At 39.8% G+C, this 14,657-nt stretch overlaps 1 protein-coding gene across 2 annotated transcripts in view; it reads left to right on the top strand.

The window, feature by feature from the left end:
* The window catches only part of TUBE1 (tubulin epsilon 1), a 30,755-nt gene that overhangs the window by 13,597 nt on the left and 2,501 nt on the right, over positions 1-14,657 (top strand). The window contains exons 8-12 of one of the 2 annotated variants that reach the window (XM_077812963.1): positions 459-634; positions 2,882-3,022; positions 4,468-4,608; positions 8,918-9,092; positions 9,318-9,403. In XM_077812963.1, coding sequence (XP_077669089.1) covers positions 459-634; positions 2,882-3,022; positions 4,468-4,608; positions 8,918-9,092; positions 9,318-9,403 — 719 coding nt within the window. The remainder of the gene's footprint in view (positions 1-458; positions 635-2,881; positions 3,023-4,467; positions 4,609-8,917; positions 9,093-9,317; positions 9,404-14,657) is intronic. The other variant, XM_077812965.1, reaches the window with a different exon arrangement.

Here is a 14,657-nt window from a genome sequence, read left to right as displayed (position 1 = left end):
AAAACCCTTGTTTTTAAGATCCTTATTCTCAATATAAGGCTATTGGTTTATAAACAAAATTGTCCCCCATGCAAAAGTGAATTTTTTTGTTTGAAGAAACTCTTGTACTCTCTTTTGAATTATATGAACATGAGAACAAATATCCTATTTAGAAAATACAGGTTTTTCTGTATTTGAATAAAAGTTAAACTTGTTTGAGTTAAGTTTCAATTTCCTTGACACATTTTAAGAAAAGCAGTTCAAAAATACATTTAGTCAATTGCGAATGACCAAACTGTGAAGTGAAGCAGACTTCAAAGGCACAAACTGTTAACTTTAGCTACTGTGCTTAAATTTTTGTTCTTAGGTTCTAAGTTTAACTGAAATGAACAGGGACACTGAATGTGAAAGCTCTATGTACAGGAGTATCTGGAAGCTTTTTTTTTATTATAATTATTTCATTTTGTCTTCTCTCCAAGTCTTTATTTTCTATAGTTAGTAAAATTCATCAGATGACGAATTCTGGAAAGCTAGGATCAACTGTGAAACAAAACAGCTTGTTAACCTCAAGTGCAGGCAGTATCAAAACTGAACAGGAGAAGCCATTTGATGCTATGAACAATATTGTGGCCAACTTGCTGCTGAACCTGACAAGGTAATCTTACTGAGTATTCCACTATGCAAGTAATGCTGCGAGAGATAGTATGCACAATGGATGTTCTGCACTTCTGAAAATATTGATCCATTCTCAGTTTGGTATTAGTCAGCTGTTGTAATTAAGTTAATAAGCACTGTTCAAGTCTTGTAACAGCAGTCTAGAGAACCCACTTCAGGGGGTAATTTTGCAAAGTGGCTTACATTTTAGCATGAGGAAACTACTGTAGAACCCCTAAAAGGGATATTGAATTAAATCCTGTCCCATTGAAGTCAATGGCAAAACTCTCATTGACTTCAGTGACACCCCTCTGACATTCAGTAGGAGAAATCCTGAACTGTGGTACAGATGAAGAAAGAGGTCATCTGAATTCTTAGGACTGATACTTTTCTAACATGCTAGCCTGGCTTTGCAAACCTATCATGAGAACTTGCCCTTCTCAAAAGAAACTTCTTTTTTTTTTAAATCCATGGTTTGGCCTAAAGATCTGGTGTGTGTGGTGTTTGTTTGTTTTGTGGTGGTGTGGAGGGTTTTTATTTTTAATGATTTACTCACCCATTGGAGGAAGTGATTACTCACCACAGGCAAGTAGAAATTTTTTAAGATGTTCAGGTCTTTGACCCTTACATTGTGTGTCAAGTAGGTGTTAAATAAATTTAAAAAGTGAGAAGTTATTAATGAGTGATTTTTCAAAAGACAAATTGAAGTACATTCAAATATAAGAAAATATTTATGCAGCAGAAATGCCATTTCACCTTTATTAAAAATAGGAACCTAATGAGACAAGACAGGGTCTAAACGAATATTACTCAAATAGTGATACACCACCTCTTGAATATACCTGCTGCCCCCAAAACACTGGTTCTTTAATATACAAAACTAATCACTATAAGAACTCGCATTGAAGTTAATTGGGACTAATGCTTTAAGAGTACTCCTCTACTTTTTGTAACTGATTGGTGCAAAAGATGTGTGAATTTATGCAAAATCATTATTAAAATAGGTTTGGTTACTAAAACTGATGTCTAATGATTACTTCTCACTTTTTTTTCTTTAACCATGAAAACTTTTTGTCTAGTATTTCCAAGTTTCTTGACTCTTTCATCCTTTGAACATTCCATGTCTCTGGCCCTCCGTCTCCTGCCACCTGCTGCTACCCTGTGAACATTTTGTTTAGGATTGTGACATCAGGATTGTGGCATCCATTTTTTTCTGCTTTTTTTTCCCTCTTTTTTTCTCCTTTTGTGGCTGCTCTGTTATCAGTGCAGTACACTCAGTGGGATGGAGGCATAACTCCTCCTCTCTTCTCTCCATTCTTGTCGTCGTCTGTTTATTTGCATAATGCAGTTCTTTTGGTTGAAATGAATTGGTGGAAAGATTCTTGCACATGTATAGATATAGATGGCCTGTAGCTTTATACAGTCATATACTGACTCTGTGTTAAACCGAGAGGTTAAAAGACTTTTTGTACATGTGCCTGCTAGCCAATTCTCTTTATTTCAGTTAATGACCATAGCTAACTGTTAACCCCCCATTGTGTTTAGTAGTATAGCAGCCCTTACTGCCTAATCCCTATTCCCAATTATGGGAAATGATCTGCAGTAGTAACCCTGAAATGTCTAGTTACTAAGGGAGTTATCACACCTCAGGCTTATCTTCAGCCAAACACCACCTCGCTGTAGAGCAGTACCTTAACCAGTAAACTGTGGTGCTTAGTGTTAATGTTCAGTGCTTTTTTTTTAAGAGACACGAAGGATATTGGTACAAATGTATGAAAAACCAGTAACTCTCGTGATAGTGATTGAATCACCAATTCTGGAGTTGTAAAATGACATTATACTTCATGAGAGAGACAAGGGGGTGAGGTAATATCTTTTATTAGACCAGCTTCTGTTGGTGAAAGAGACAAGCTTTCAAACTCCATGGAGGTCGTCTTCAGGTCTTGGAAAGGTAATTAGAGTGTCACAGCTAAGTACAAGATGGAACAGATTGCCTCGGTGGTACTCGAAAGCTGATCTTTCACCAACAGAAGTTGGTCCAGTAAAATAAATCACCTTGTGTCTCTCATATCATGGGACCATCATGGCTTCAACAACACTGCAAGCATTATATTTCATTTCCATGATGTTCTCTGTTATAGGGAACAACTGGAAAAAATTATGGATATAACAGTAACATATCAAGCTTCTACATAACTTTTTGTAAATAAATGATTTTGGTTTTATAATAGTACTATTAAACTTTTAGCTCTGCCAGGTTTGAAGGTTCCCTTAATATGGATCTTAATGAAATCAGCATGAATTTGGTTCCCTTTCCTCGACTTCATTACCTGGTTTCCAGCTTGACTCCTCTGTATACGTTGGCTGATGTTAATGTACCTTCTAGAAGGTAGGTGAAACAGACTGTTATGGTGGGAGGCTACGCCATAGCTGAGGTCTGGTTTAAATCCTATTTTTAACTCTTCTAACATCCACAAAAAGAAAACTGCATATTCTATATCTAACCCCAGGATAAAAATTTCGTTGGAAGCCTGTGGGAAAAAATAAAAGAAATTTAATAGTATTGTGGTATTTCCAAAATTGCCCTGATATTCACCTTAAAAATGTTCTTAATAGTGTTTTTTTTAAGCTCAATCTCCACTATGGCTTGGCTTACAAACTCAAAATATGTTTTGTTAGCCTTTCAGAGAAGTGCCTTTTTAGTGGGCTCTTTGAAAATCAGTGAGGGGACTGCAAAGATGTATTATATTAAGAGCTTGGTGATGGGGTGTTTCTACCTCCCACCCAGGAATTGAATCTCACCAGTAGAGCAGTGATAGAGGGTGGTGCAGTGCTGGTGAGGGTCCCTGTACAGGTAAATGGGAGGGTGGAAGATTAAGGGGAAATGCAGTGATGATATTCCAGGATGGGGTATGGAGCAAGATGCAGGGAACTGGGAGATGTACCTATGTTGGTAGGGAATGGGGGACACATGCAGGGTAGCATTATGTTCTCAGCTCTTTTAATAGAGAGATTCTGGGTGAGGTAAGTGGTAGAGGACGCAGAGTGGGGACAAACTGTATACCTCGGGCACATGGAAGGGCAGCTTAAAGGAGTATACCGGGGACTGAAAGAAGGCATGAAGGCGACTTGTGAAAGTGGAGTCTTTTATCTACATTAAAAACTTAACTTTCCAGGCATAAAGCTTTAAACTTTCTTTCCACCATCTACTTCTCGATATTATGCCCAGGTATAATTGTACCTCTCTTCCCAAGACTCCACCCCTTTATGAACTTTCTAGATCCTACGGTAGAGGAGCTTTACCACTTTGGGCCCCAAAAGATCTGTTCAACCATGGCTCTCCTTCCACAGATCACATAAGCCAATCCAATTTGAACTTGAAGAAAAAAAAAAAAGGAAATTTTCCCAAAAGTGCCAAACAACTCCTTAAGAAATAAAGATGAAGTGTGGTTCAGTGGGTTCGGGTTGCATCAACTCCTGTACACTCATCACAACTCTTGGACACGACTGGTATACTCAACACAAGTTACTGGCATGTACCTTACTCCCCTTTATCCACTATTTCTGACCTTGGTGTAACTTATATGCTAAAGTGCTCAAAGGAAAGAGAGCCAAGAAAAGCAAATAATATGTGGGCATAAGAAGATGTAAGTTGAAATAGTTCATCCAGCTTGTGCTATTGTTTGAATATTCTTTTTGACTGTCTAATTTATACTTTCAAATAACAAGGAAGTGGATGAATTTTAGTTGCTCTTAAATTACAAGCTATAGGATTAGTGAAGAACTTCAACATGCTTAATAAAAGTAGGTAACAGCCTTTTTTTCTTAATTTAGGTTGGATCAAATGTTTTCAGATGCTTTCAGTAAAGATCACCAGTTGATTCAAGCAGACCCAAAGCATAGCTTGTACCTTGCCTGTGCACTTCTGGTTCGAGGAAATGTACAGGTTTCAGACCTTCGCAGAAACATTGAAAGGTTTGATCTATTGTTATAGCTAGTTTGTGCACAATACTTATTACAGAAGCTGTTGTCAGATGCTCACAGTGATACCCCTATTCATACAAAAAGTTTCAACAATAAATTCAGCAAAAAGAGAAAAGTTTAGTTATAGGCACTTGAGAGAAGAAATGTTACTGACCAACAGAAAATAAGTGAAAGAGCTTAAAAATACTATTCTGTGCTTCCTAATGACATTTGTTAAGCTTTGTAAGTAGTGACCCTTTCTAAGCATCATTGGACCCTTTCCAAGCCAAATCAATTTGTGGTTATGATCAAGTGATTACCAAATAGTTATCTGCATACTATCAAAAACCTCCACCATTCTTATCATACACCTGTCATAAAGATGTTTGGTGAGAGAATGGTTCAGTTCATCTCCCAGTTTTCCCCCCTAAGCCTCACTCAACTCCAGGGGAAGCTAAACTTCATACACTTGATGTAATAAAGGCATTGTAATATTACCTTAACATGACAAAATCATTCAGAAGCACACCTAGTGATCTTTGATGATAGGCTTGGAAGGATTCATTTTTTTTATCGATAAATGTAGGTAAACATTGATTTCACCGTACATGCACAACCAGATGAAAAATATTTCTATTGGTAATTATTAGGGCTGTCAAACTATTTTAAAAAGTAATCGCAAGATTAAAATATTAGTCGTTATTATTCACCCTTTTAATTGTCCTATTAATAATAGATTACCAATACAAATTTATTATAAATATTTTGGATGTTTTTCTACAATTTCAAATATATTTATTTCAGTTACAACACAGTATACGAAGTGTACAGTGCTCACTTTATATCATTATTTTTCATTAAAATATTTGCACTGTAAAAGGATAAACAAAAGAAATAGTATTTTTCAGTTCCCTCATACAAGTACTGTAGTGCACTCTCTTTATTGTGAAGTGCAACTTATAAATGTAGATTTGTGTTGTTACATAACCGAACTTAAAACAAAACTGGGTAAAATTTTAGAGCCTACAAGTTCACTCATTCCTACTTCTTGTTCAGCCAATCGCTAAGACAAATAAATTTGTTTACATTTACAGGAGATAATGCTGCCCTCTTCTTATTTACAGTGTCACCTGAAAGTGAGAACAGGCATTGGCATGACACTTTTGTAGCCGGCATTGCACAGTATTTACGTGCCAGATATGCTAAACATTCATATGCCCCTTCATGCTTTGGCCAACATTCCAGAGGACATGCTTCCATGCTGTTGACAGGTTCTGCTCAATAACAATCCAAAGCAGTGTGGACTGACACACATTCATTTTCATCATCAGAGTCAGATGCCACCAACAACAGGTTGATTTTATTTTTTGGTGGTTCTGGTTCTGTAGTTTCTGCGTTGTAGGATTACTCTTTTTAAGACTTCTGATGGCATGCTTTACACCTTGTCCCTCTCAGATTTTGGAAGGCACTTCAGATTCTTAAAACATGGGTTGAGTGCTGTAGAAATTTCACACTGGTACCTTCTTTGTGTTTTGTCAAATCTGCAGTGAAAGTAGTCTTAAAACAAATGTGCTGGGTCATCATCTGAGACTGATATTACATGAAATATATGGCAGAATGCAGGTGTAAAACAGAGCAGGGGACATACAATTCTCCCCCAAGGAGTTCAATCACAAATTTAATTAACACATTATTTTTTAACAAGCGTCATCAGCATGGAATCATGTCCTCTGGAATGGTGGCGGAAGCATGAAGGGGCATTTTCAAATATTTTTGAAAATGTAGAAAAACATGCACAAATATTTATAATTTTCAGTTTAACAGTGTGATTAAAAACTGTGATGAATCAGTTAATTTTTTTAATCGTGATTAATTTTTTTGAGTTAATTCTGTGAGTTAACTGTGATTAATTGACAGCCCTAGTAATAATCAAAATTTACAGGTAGGCAAAGTAAGAAAAATGATGCTTGAAAACTTCTTAGAGTTTGATTTAAGGATATTTACTTTGTATATTTTGACATGTGATAGTGACAATTTGGGTTTTAGCAGTTATAAAGCTTTAACTTTTTTTTTTAATCTCATCTGCTACTGTCATTAAATCTGAACTCCTCCATAATTTACAACAATTGTGCGATAAAAATTTAAAAATGCTTCAAACCCATTGTCATAAATATAAAGGGAAGGGTAAACCCCTTTGAAATCCCTCCTGGCCAGGGGAAAGCTCTTCTCACCTGTAAAGGGTTAAGAAGCTAAAGGTAACCTCGCTGGCACCTGACCAAAATGACCAATGAGGAGACAAGATACTTTCAAAAGCTGGGAGGAGGGAGAGAAACAAAGGGTCTGTGTGTCTGTCTATATTCTGTCTTTGCCGGGGATAGACCAGAAATGGAGTCTTAGAACTTTTAGTAAGTAATCTAGCTAGGTACGTGTTAGATTATGATTTCTTTAAATGGCTGAAAAAAGAACTGTGCTGAATAGAATAACTATTTCTGTCTGTGTATCTTTTTTGTAACTTAAGGTTTTGCCTAGAGGGGTTCTCTGTGTTTTGAATCTAATTAGCCTGTAAGGTATCTACCATCCTGATTTTACAGGGGGGATTTCTTTATTTCTATTTACTTCTATTTTTATTAAAAGTCTTCTTGTAAGAAAACTGAATGCTTTTTCATTGTTCTCAGATCCAAGGGTTTGGGTCTGTGGTCACCTACGCAAATTGGTGAGGCTTTTTATCCAACATTTCCCAGAAAAGGGGGGGGTGCGAGTGTTGGGAGGATTGTTCATTGTTCTTAAGATCCAAGGGTCTGGGTCTGTAGTCACCTAGGCAAATTGGTGAGGCTTTTTACGAAACCTTGTCCAGGAAGTGGGGTGCAGGGTTTTGGGAAGTGTTTTGGGAGGAAAGACGCGTCCAAACAGCTCTTCCCCAGTAACCAGTACTAGTTTGGTGGTGGTAGCGGTCAATCCAAGGACAAAGGGTGAAATATTTTGTACCTTGGGGAAGTTTTGACCTAAGCTGGTAAAGATAAGCTTAGGAGGTTTTTCATGCAGGTCCCCACATCTGTACCCTAGAGTTCAGAGTGGGGGAGGAACCTTGACACCCATAATTTTGTACAACTGTGATAATTTAAATCACTAAATATAAAAAATGCTTGAAAATAAATATGAATATCTGTCAAAGTTATTTTTAAAAACCTTGAATTCTGCCAACCCTACTGAGAGGGTTAAAGGTCAGGCAGTATCCTCACAGCTTATCAAAATGGGTCTTCAGCTATATAAAAACATGGTACAAGCTATCCAAGTTAGACCCAGCTAGCTATATTAGAACTCATTCTGCTAGAGTTCAGTCAGCCTCTGCTACCAGATTGATGAATGTTCCTTACTGAAAATACGTAAGGCAGCCTCCTGGAGCTCAGTCAACTCATTCACAAGTCACTATTCATTGTAGAGGCTTCCAGATCAGATGCCCATTTTAGTAGGGCTGTCATTTTCAAGTAGGACTCCAGTACCCATCTCCAAGGAAACAATCACCAAGAATGAAATCTATGCGGACAATCACTGAAGGAAGAGCGGTTACTTTTTACTTTACAGCAACTGTAGTTCTTCGAGATGTGTTATCTACATGGACTTCAGGAGCCGTCCTCCTTCCCTTCTACTACAGAGTCCTCCTCTGAGATTCGTTATTGACAAAACAACTGAAGAACGGTTGGGCTTGCTCTGCCCTTTATGCCCTCGGGTGCTGAGGTGCAAGGACATCTAAGGCACAGGGGCAGCCCCAAGACAAAGGAATCCAATCTTGTGCATGTGCACCAAGAGTGTAATCCATGTGGACAACACGTCTTGAAGAACCACTGTTACTGGGAGATAAGTAACTGTCCTTTCTTCCAGCACCAGCGAATAGCCTATATGATATGTCAACAAATTTAAGAATATGCTGTCTATTGTATTACACTATGTCTGACTAGTTTTGGCTGCAGGTAGGCTTCCCCTTTTTTATGGAAAACAAACTGAGTGAAGTGCCTTATGATACAAGTCCCTTGAAGGTAGCTTTCTATTTTATACTGAAATATAAAATAAACTCACAGATTATTATTAAAATTAGTATTCTCCTGTGGTTTTTAAGGTTACATTAATTAAGATGCTAATTCCACGTTATAAAATCTAAGAGTTATGCCAAATGCTAATTATAATGGCTTTTTTCTTCCTGAAATTTTATATGCAGGTACCCTTGAGATTTCTTGTTTTAGCAAAGTAAACAGAACTGTTACCACTGTGCAATGTACGGTACCTCTTTGCTTGCTTATTTTAGCTATGAATGTATGTATTGCAGGTTGAAGTCTTCCCTTCATTTTGTCTCATGGAATCAAGAAGGCTGGAAAACTGGCTTATGTTCAGTACCTCCTGTGGGCCATTCTCACTCACTGTTGGCATTAGCAAACAATACTTGTGTGAAACCAACCTTTACAGAGCTCAAAGACAGATTCATGAAGCTCTACAAGAAAAAGGTACGGTGAAAAGCAGCATAACATCCCAGTGTACTTTAAAGTAGCAGTAGTCTCTTCTAACATTTTATATTTTTGAGAAGTGGAGGAGAAAAGCAAATTTCAGTGCAAGCTGTAACAAGATATTCCTTTAATATAGATGCAATAGACTTTGCACTCCGAATGCAAGCAGTATTGGGAACCTACCTTTTCTGATAACAATGCGTTACCTTTTTTTTTTTTTATTAGTATTCCTCTACCAGCAGAATGAGTGTCTTGATAACACATCTGTCTGAATTGCACCTCACCGGTATAGCTGAGAGCATGCTACAAAGGTAAAGGAGTACTTGTGGCACCTTAGAGACTAACCAATTTATTTGAGCATGAGCTTTCGTGAGCTACAGCTCACTTCATCGGATGCATACCGTGGAAACTGCAGCAGACTTTATATATACACAGAGAATATGAAACAATACCTCCTCCCACCCCACTGTCCTGCTGGTAATATCTTATCTAAAGTAATCTTCAGGTTAGGCCATTTCCAGCACAAATCCAGGTTTTCTCACCCTCCACCCCCCCACACAAATTCACTCTCCTGCTGGTGATAGCCCATCCAAAGTGACAACTCTTTACACAATGTGCATGATAATCAAGTTAGGCCATTTCCTGCACAAATCCAGGTTCTCTCACTCCCTCACCCCCCTCCAAAAACCCACCCCCATACACACACAAACTCACTCTCCTGCTGGTAATAGCTCATCCAAACTGACCACTCTCCAAGTTTAAATCCAAGTTAAACCAGAACATCTGGGGGGGGGGGGGGGGGAAACAAGAGGAAATAGGCTACCTTGCATAATGACTTAGCCACTCCCAGTCTCTATTTAAGCCTAAATTAATAGTATCCAATTTGCAAATGAATTCCAATTCAGCAGTTTCTCGCTGGAGTCTGGATTTGAAGTTTTTTTGTTTTAAGGTAGCGACCTTCATGTCTGTGATTGCGTGACCAGAGAGATTGAAGTGTTCTCCGACTGGTTTATGAATGTTATAATTCTTGACATCTGATTTGTGTCCATTTATTCTTTTACGTAGAGACTGTCCAGTTTGACCAATGTACATGGCAGAGGGGCATTGCTGGCACATGATGGCATAAATCACATTGGTGGATGTGCAGGTGAACGAGCCTCTGATAGTGTGGCTGATGTTATTAGGCCCTGTGATGGTGTCCCCTGAATAGATATGTGGGCACAATTGGCAACGGGCTTTGTTGCAAGGATAAGTTCCTGGGTTAGTGGTTCTGTTGTGTGGTATGTGGTTGTTGGTGAGTATTTGCTTCAGGTTGCGGGGCTGTCTGTAGGCAAGGACTGGCCTGTCTCCCAAGATTTGTGAGAGTGTTGGGTCATCCTTTAGGATAGGTTGTAGATCCTTAATAATGCGTTGGAGGGGTTTTAGTTGGGGGCTGAAGGTGACGGCTAGTGGCGTTCTGTTATTTTCTTTGTTAGGCCTGTCCTGTAGTAGGAACTTCTGGGAACTCTTCTGGCTCTATCAATCTGTTTCTTTACTTCCGCAGGTGGGTATTGTAGTTGTAAGAAAGCTTGACAGAGATCTTGTAGGTGTTTGTCTCTGTCTGAGGGGTTGGAGCAAATGCGGTTGTATCGCAGAGCTTGGCTGTAGACGATGGATCGTGTGGTGTGGTCAGGGTGAAAGCTGGAGGCATGCAGGTAGGAATAGCGGTCAGTAGGTTTCCGGTATAGGGTGGTGTTTATGTGACCATTGTTTATTAGCACTGTAGTGTCCAGGAAGTGGATCTCTTGTGTGGACTGGACCAGGCTGAGGTTGATGGTGGGATGGAAATTGTTGAAATCATGGTGGAATTCCTCAAGGGCTTCTTTTCCATGGGTCCAGATGATGAAGATGTCATCAATATAGCGCAAGTAGAGTAGGGGCTTTAGGGGACGAGAGCTGAGGAACCGTTGTTCTAAATCAGCCATAAAAATGTTGGCATACTGTGGGGCCATGCGGGTACCCATAGCAGTGCCGCTGATCTGAAGGTATACATTGTCCCCAAATGTGAAATAGTTATGGGTAAGGACAAAGTCACAAAGTTCAGCCACTAGGTTAGCCGTGACATTATCGGGGATAGTGTTCCTGACGGCTTGTAGTCCATCTTTGTGTGGAATGTTGGTGTAGAGGGCTTTTACATCCATAGTGGCCAGGATGGTGTTATCAGGAAGATCACCGATGGATTGAGGTTTCCTCAGGAAGTCAGTGGTGTCTCGAAGGTAGCTGGGAGTGCTGGTAGCGTAGGGCCTGAAGGTAGCCTATTTCCTCTTGTTTTTTCCTACCCCCCCCCCCCCAGATGTTCTGGTTTAACTTGGATTTAAACTTGGAGAGTGGTCAGTTTGGATGAGCTATTACCAGCAGGAGAGTGAGTTTGTGTGTGTATGGGGGTGGGTTTTTGGAGGAGGGGGAGGGAGTGAGAGAACCTGGATTTGTGCAGGAAATGGCCTAACTTGATTATCATGCACATTGTGTAAAGAGTTGTCACTTTGGATGGGCTATCACCAGCAGGAGAGTGAATTTGTGTGGAGGGTGAGAAAACCTGGATTTGTGCTGGAAATGGCCTAACCTGAAGATTACTTTAGATAAGCTATTACCAGCAGGACAGTGGGGTGGGAGGAGGTATTGTTTCATATTCTCTGTGTATATATAAAGTCTGCTGCAGTTTCCACGGTATGCATCTGATGAAGTGAGCTGTAGCTCACGAAAGCTCATGCTCAAATAAATTGGTTAGTCTCTAAGGTGCCACAAGTACTCCTTTTTCTTTTTGCGAATACAGACTAACACGGCTGTTACTCTGAAACCTGCTACAAAGGTGTAGCACTTCTAAATATATCTAAAAACACTTTAATTAAGCCTGGCTGTTTGTCATGGCAAAGGAAGTGGAAAAGCTGCAGCTTTGTCAAAGTAAAAGATAGAAACATTTACTAAGTTATAGCTCATAGGTTGGGTTTTTTTAATGTTTGTCATTATAAGTCCTGTGCTATTGAGCAACAAAAATTGTTTAAAAACCTTTAAGTTTTTAACACCAGTACTCTAACTCACTGTATCCAACTTGTAAAATCCAATGAAGCTGTCATGTAACACAGACTGAGACTTCAGTTTTGTCATGAAAGTCATGGCTGTGGCAAACATACAGCCTTAGCTAAAATGCAGGTGGTGTTTAAGTTAACTAAAACTAAGTTGGGCAGATAACCCAAGAAAAGACTGAAAGGAAAAGAAACCTATATTGGGTTAACAGGATATTCTAAAACAGTGGCTCTCAACCTTTCCAGACTACTGTGCCCCTTTCAGGAATCTGACTTGTCTTGTGTACCCCCAAGTTACACCTCACTTAAAAACTACTTGCTTACAAAACCAGACATAAAAATACAAGTGTGTCACAGCGCACTTACTGAAAAAATGTTTACTTTCTCATTTTTACCATATAATTATAAAATAAATCAGTTGGAATATATTGTACTTACATTTCAGTGTATAGTATATAGAGCAGTATAAACAAGTCATTGTCTGTATGAAATTTTAGTTTTTGCTGACTTCACTAGTGCTTTTTATTTAGCCTGTTGTAAATATCTAGATGAGTTGATGCACCCCCCTGGAAGACCTCTGCACACTCCAGGGATACGTGTACCCCTGGTTGAGAACCACTGTTCTAAAACATTATTGGAAGTTCAGAGTTTTTAAAGGGAACCTAAAAAGTGGGAAGATTAACTTTAGGGCATGCCTACACTATAGGTGCTAGAGCTGTTGATGCTTCCTATGTGGACTGAAGGAAGTTTTCTGTTAATGTAAATGATCCACCTCCCACTGCCCAAGCAGCTATATGGATGTAGTTGCATTTACACTGGGGAGTTAAATCAGCTTAACAATGGCGCTCCGGGTTTGAATTTTTCACATACCTGAGTGAGGTTGCTAGGTTGTAGTTAGCTACATTTTAAGTGTAGTCTAGGCTAAATACTAACGTCAGTGAATTCCAGACACTGCAGCCCACCACAACAAAGCCACAATTGTCTGCCTGCCTGCTTTGATGGGCCCTCTAAAGGTTGGTGGTAGATAAACATAAGCACTGACTTTCTAGCCTGGGGGAGTCGTCATTGTATGCTCCCAATCCTGGGCTTCTCCAAGGGCCAGAGAGGCCCTCAGCGTAATGTAGGCAGCCCTGAGGGCTTGTCTAAATTACAGCAGCTTCCCCAGATTATCCTATGGACTGCTGCGCTGCCCAGAATTTCTGCAGCATACAGCACTGCTCCACCCACCCGCAGACTACACCAAAACTTTCAAGGGAAGTCACAGGAGGCTGCCTTTCCCAGGCAGAACCAGGGTTATTAGGGCTTCTTTATGTGCTGTGGCCCTTTTGCCTGTCACAAATGGGCTGGAGGAGGGATGAGGGCTTTGCCCAAGGTTCAAGATGCGGTCTCTAAAGTAGCCAGGATTTAGGCCCTTAAAGGCTTTTGAAAATAATAGTGTTGTGAACCACCTGCCACTTCAGAAGCAGCCAACAGTCAGTCAAACCAAGGAGTAAAAATGCTGCTGCATTCTGAACGAGTGGCAAATAGTTGAGAAGCTCTGCTGTAAACTCTACTAATCAGGAATTACAATAATAAAGCATTTATTGCCTTCATTCCATTACTACCTTGATAACTTGCGACACTGGAAAAAACACTTTTGAACCACAACTGGCACGTGGCTTTCAATATACAGGGCTTGGTCAGAAGTGACACTAAGGGCTTGCCTACACTGTGCCATAGTGCGGAATATTGGGGCGTGAATTGCAAAGTGTACCAAAGTGTTTTGCACTAACTGCCCCATATGGATGCTGCTGGCCAAACTAGTTTGTGTTCTCTGTTAGGACTATGTTAACGTGAACTAGATACTTCTTAAGTTCATGCCAGCAACATCCACACAACTCTTTGTGTGTGCAACTCTCTGGTATGTTCTGCAATTCACACCCCCAATAGTCCACACTGCAGTGCAGCGTAGACATAGCCTAAGATTCTTAACTATGTATTGGGGAATCGTTTCACAAAGGAACAAGTCTTCATGACCTTTATTTAGAGTAAGACAGGATGGCGAATGAGGTATGTGACTGATCTGGCTGGCGGTATTGTTCAAGATCCCCTCCCTACTCACCCAAAGAGAATTAGATCAACCTAGCTACATCACGCAGGGCTGTGAAAAAATTCATGCCCTGAGCGCTGTCGCTAGGTTGACCTAACCCCCGGTGCAGATGCGGCTAGGTCAACGGAAGAATTCTTCCATCAACCTAGCTACCACCTCTCGGACAGGTGGATTAACTACATCAATAGAAAAAGCCCCTTCCATTGATGGGGGGAAAGTCTACAGCAGCACAGCTATGGCACTGTAGTGGCTGTAGTGTGGGCATGCCCCAGAGTATTGCAGCAGGAAGTTGCTAAGTAGCATTTCAGCAAAGGATATAGTGACTCCAGACAGTCTTTCAATCTATTTATGATAGTGCTTGTTGTCCCCTTTCAAGGCAGGCTAAACAATAATGTATATTGAGCTAGGTTAATC

This window comes from Eretmochelys imbricata, chromosome 3 (assembly GCF_965152235.1).
Source record: "Eretmochelys imbricata isolate rEreImb1 chromosome 3, rEreImb1.hap1, whole genome shotgun sequence".
NCBI lineage: Eukaryota > Metazoa > Chordata > Testudines > Cheloniidae > Eretmochelys > Eretmochelys imbricata.
The sequence above is the reverse complement of the archived record's forward strand: the minus strand, read 5'-3'. Positions and strand labels throughout refer to the sequence as shown.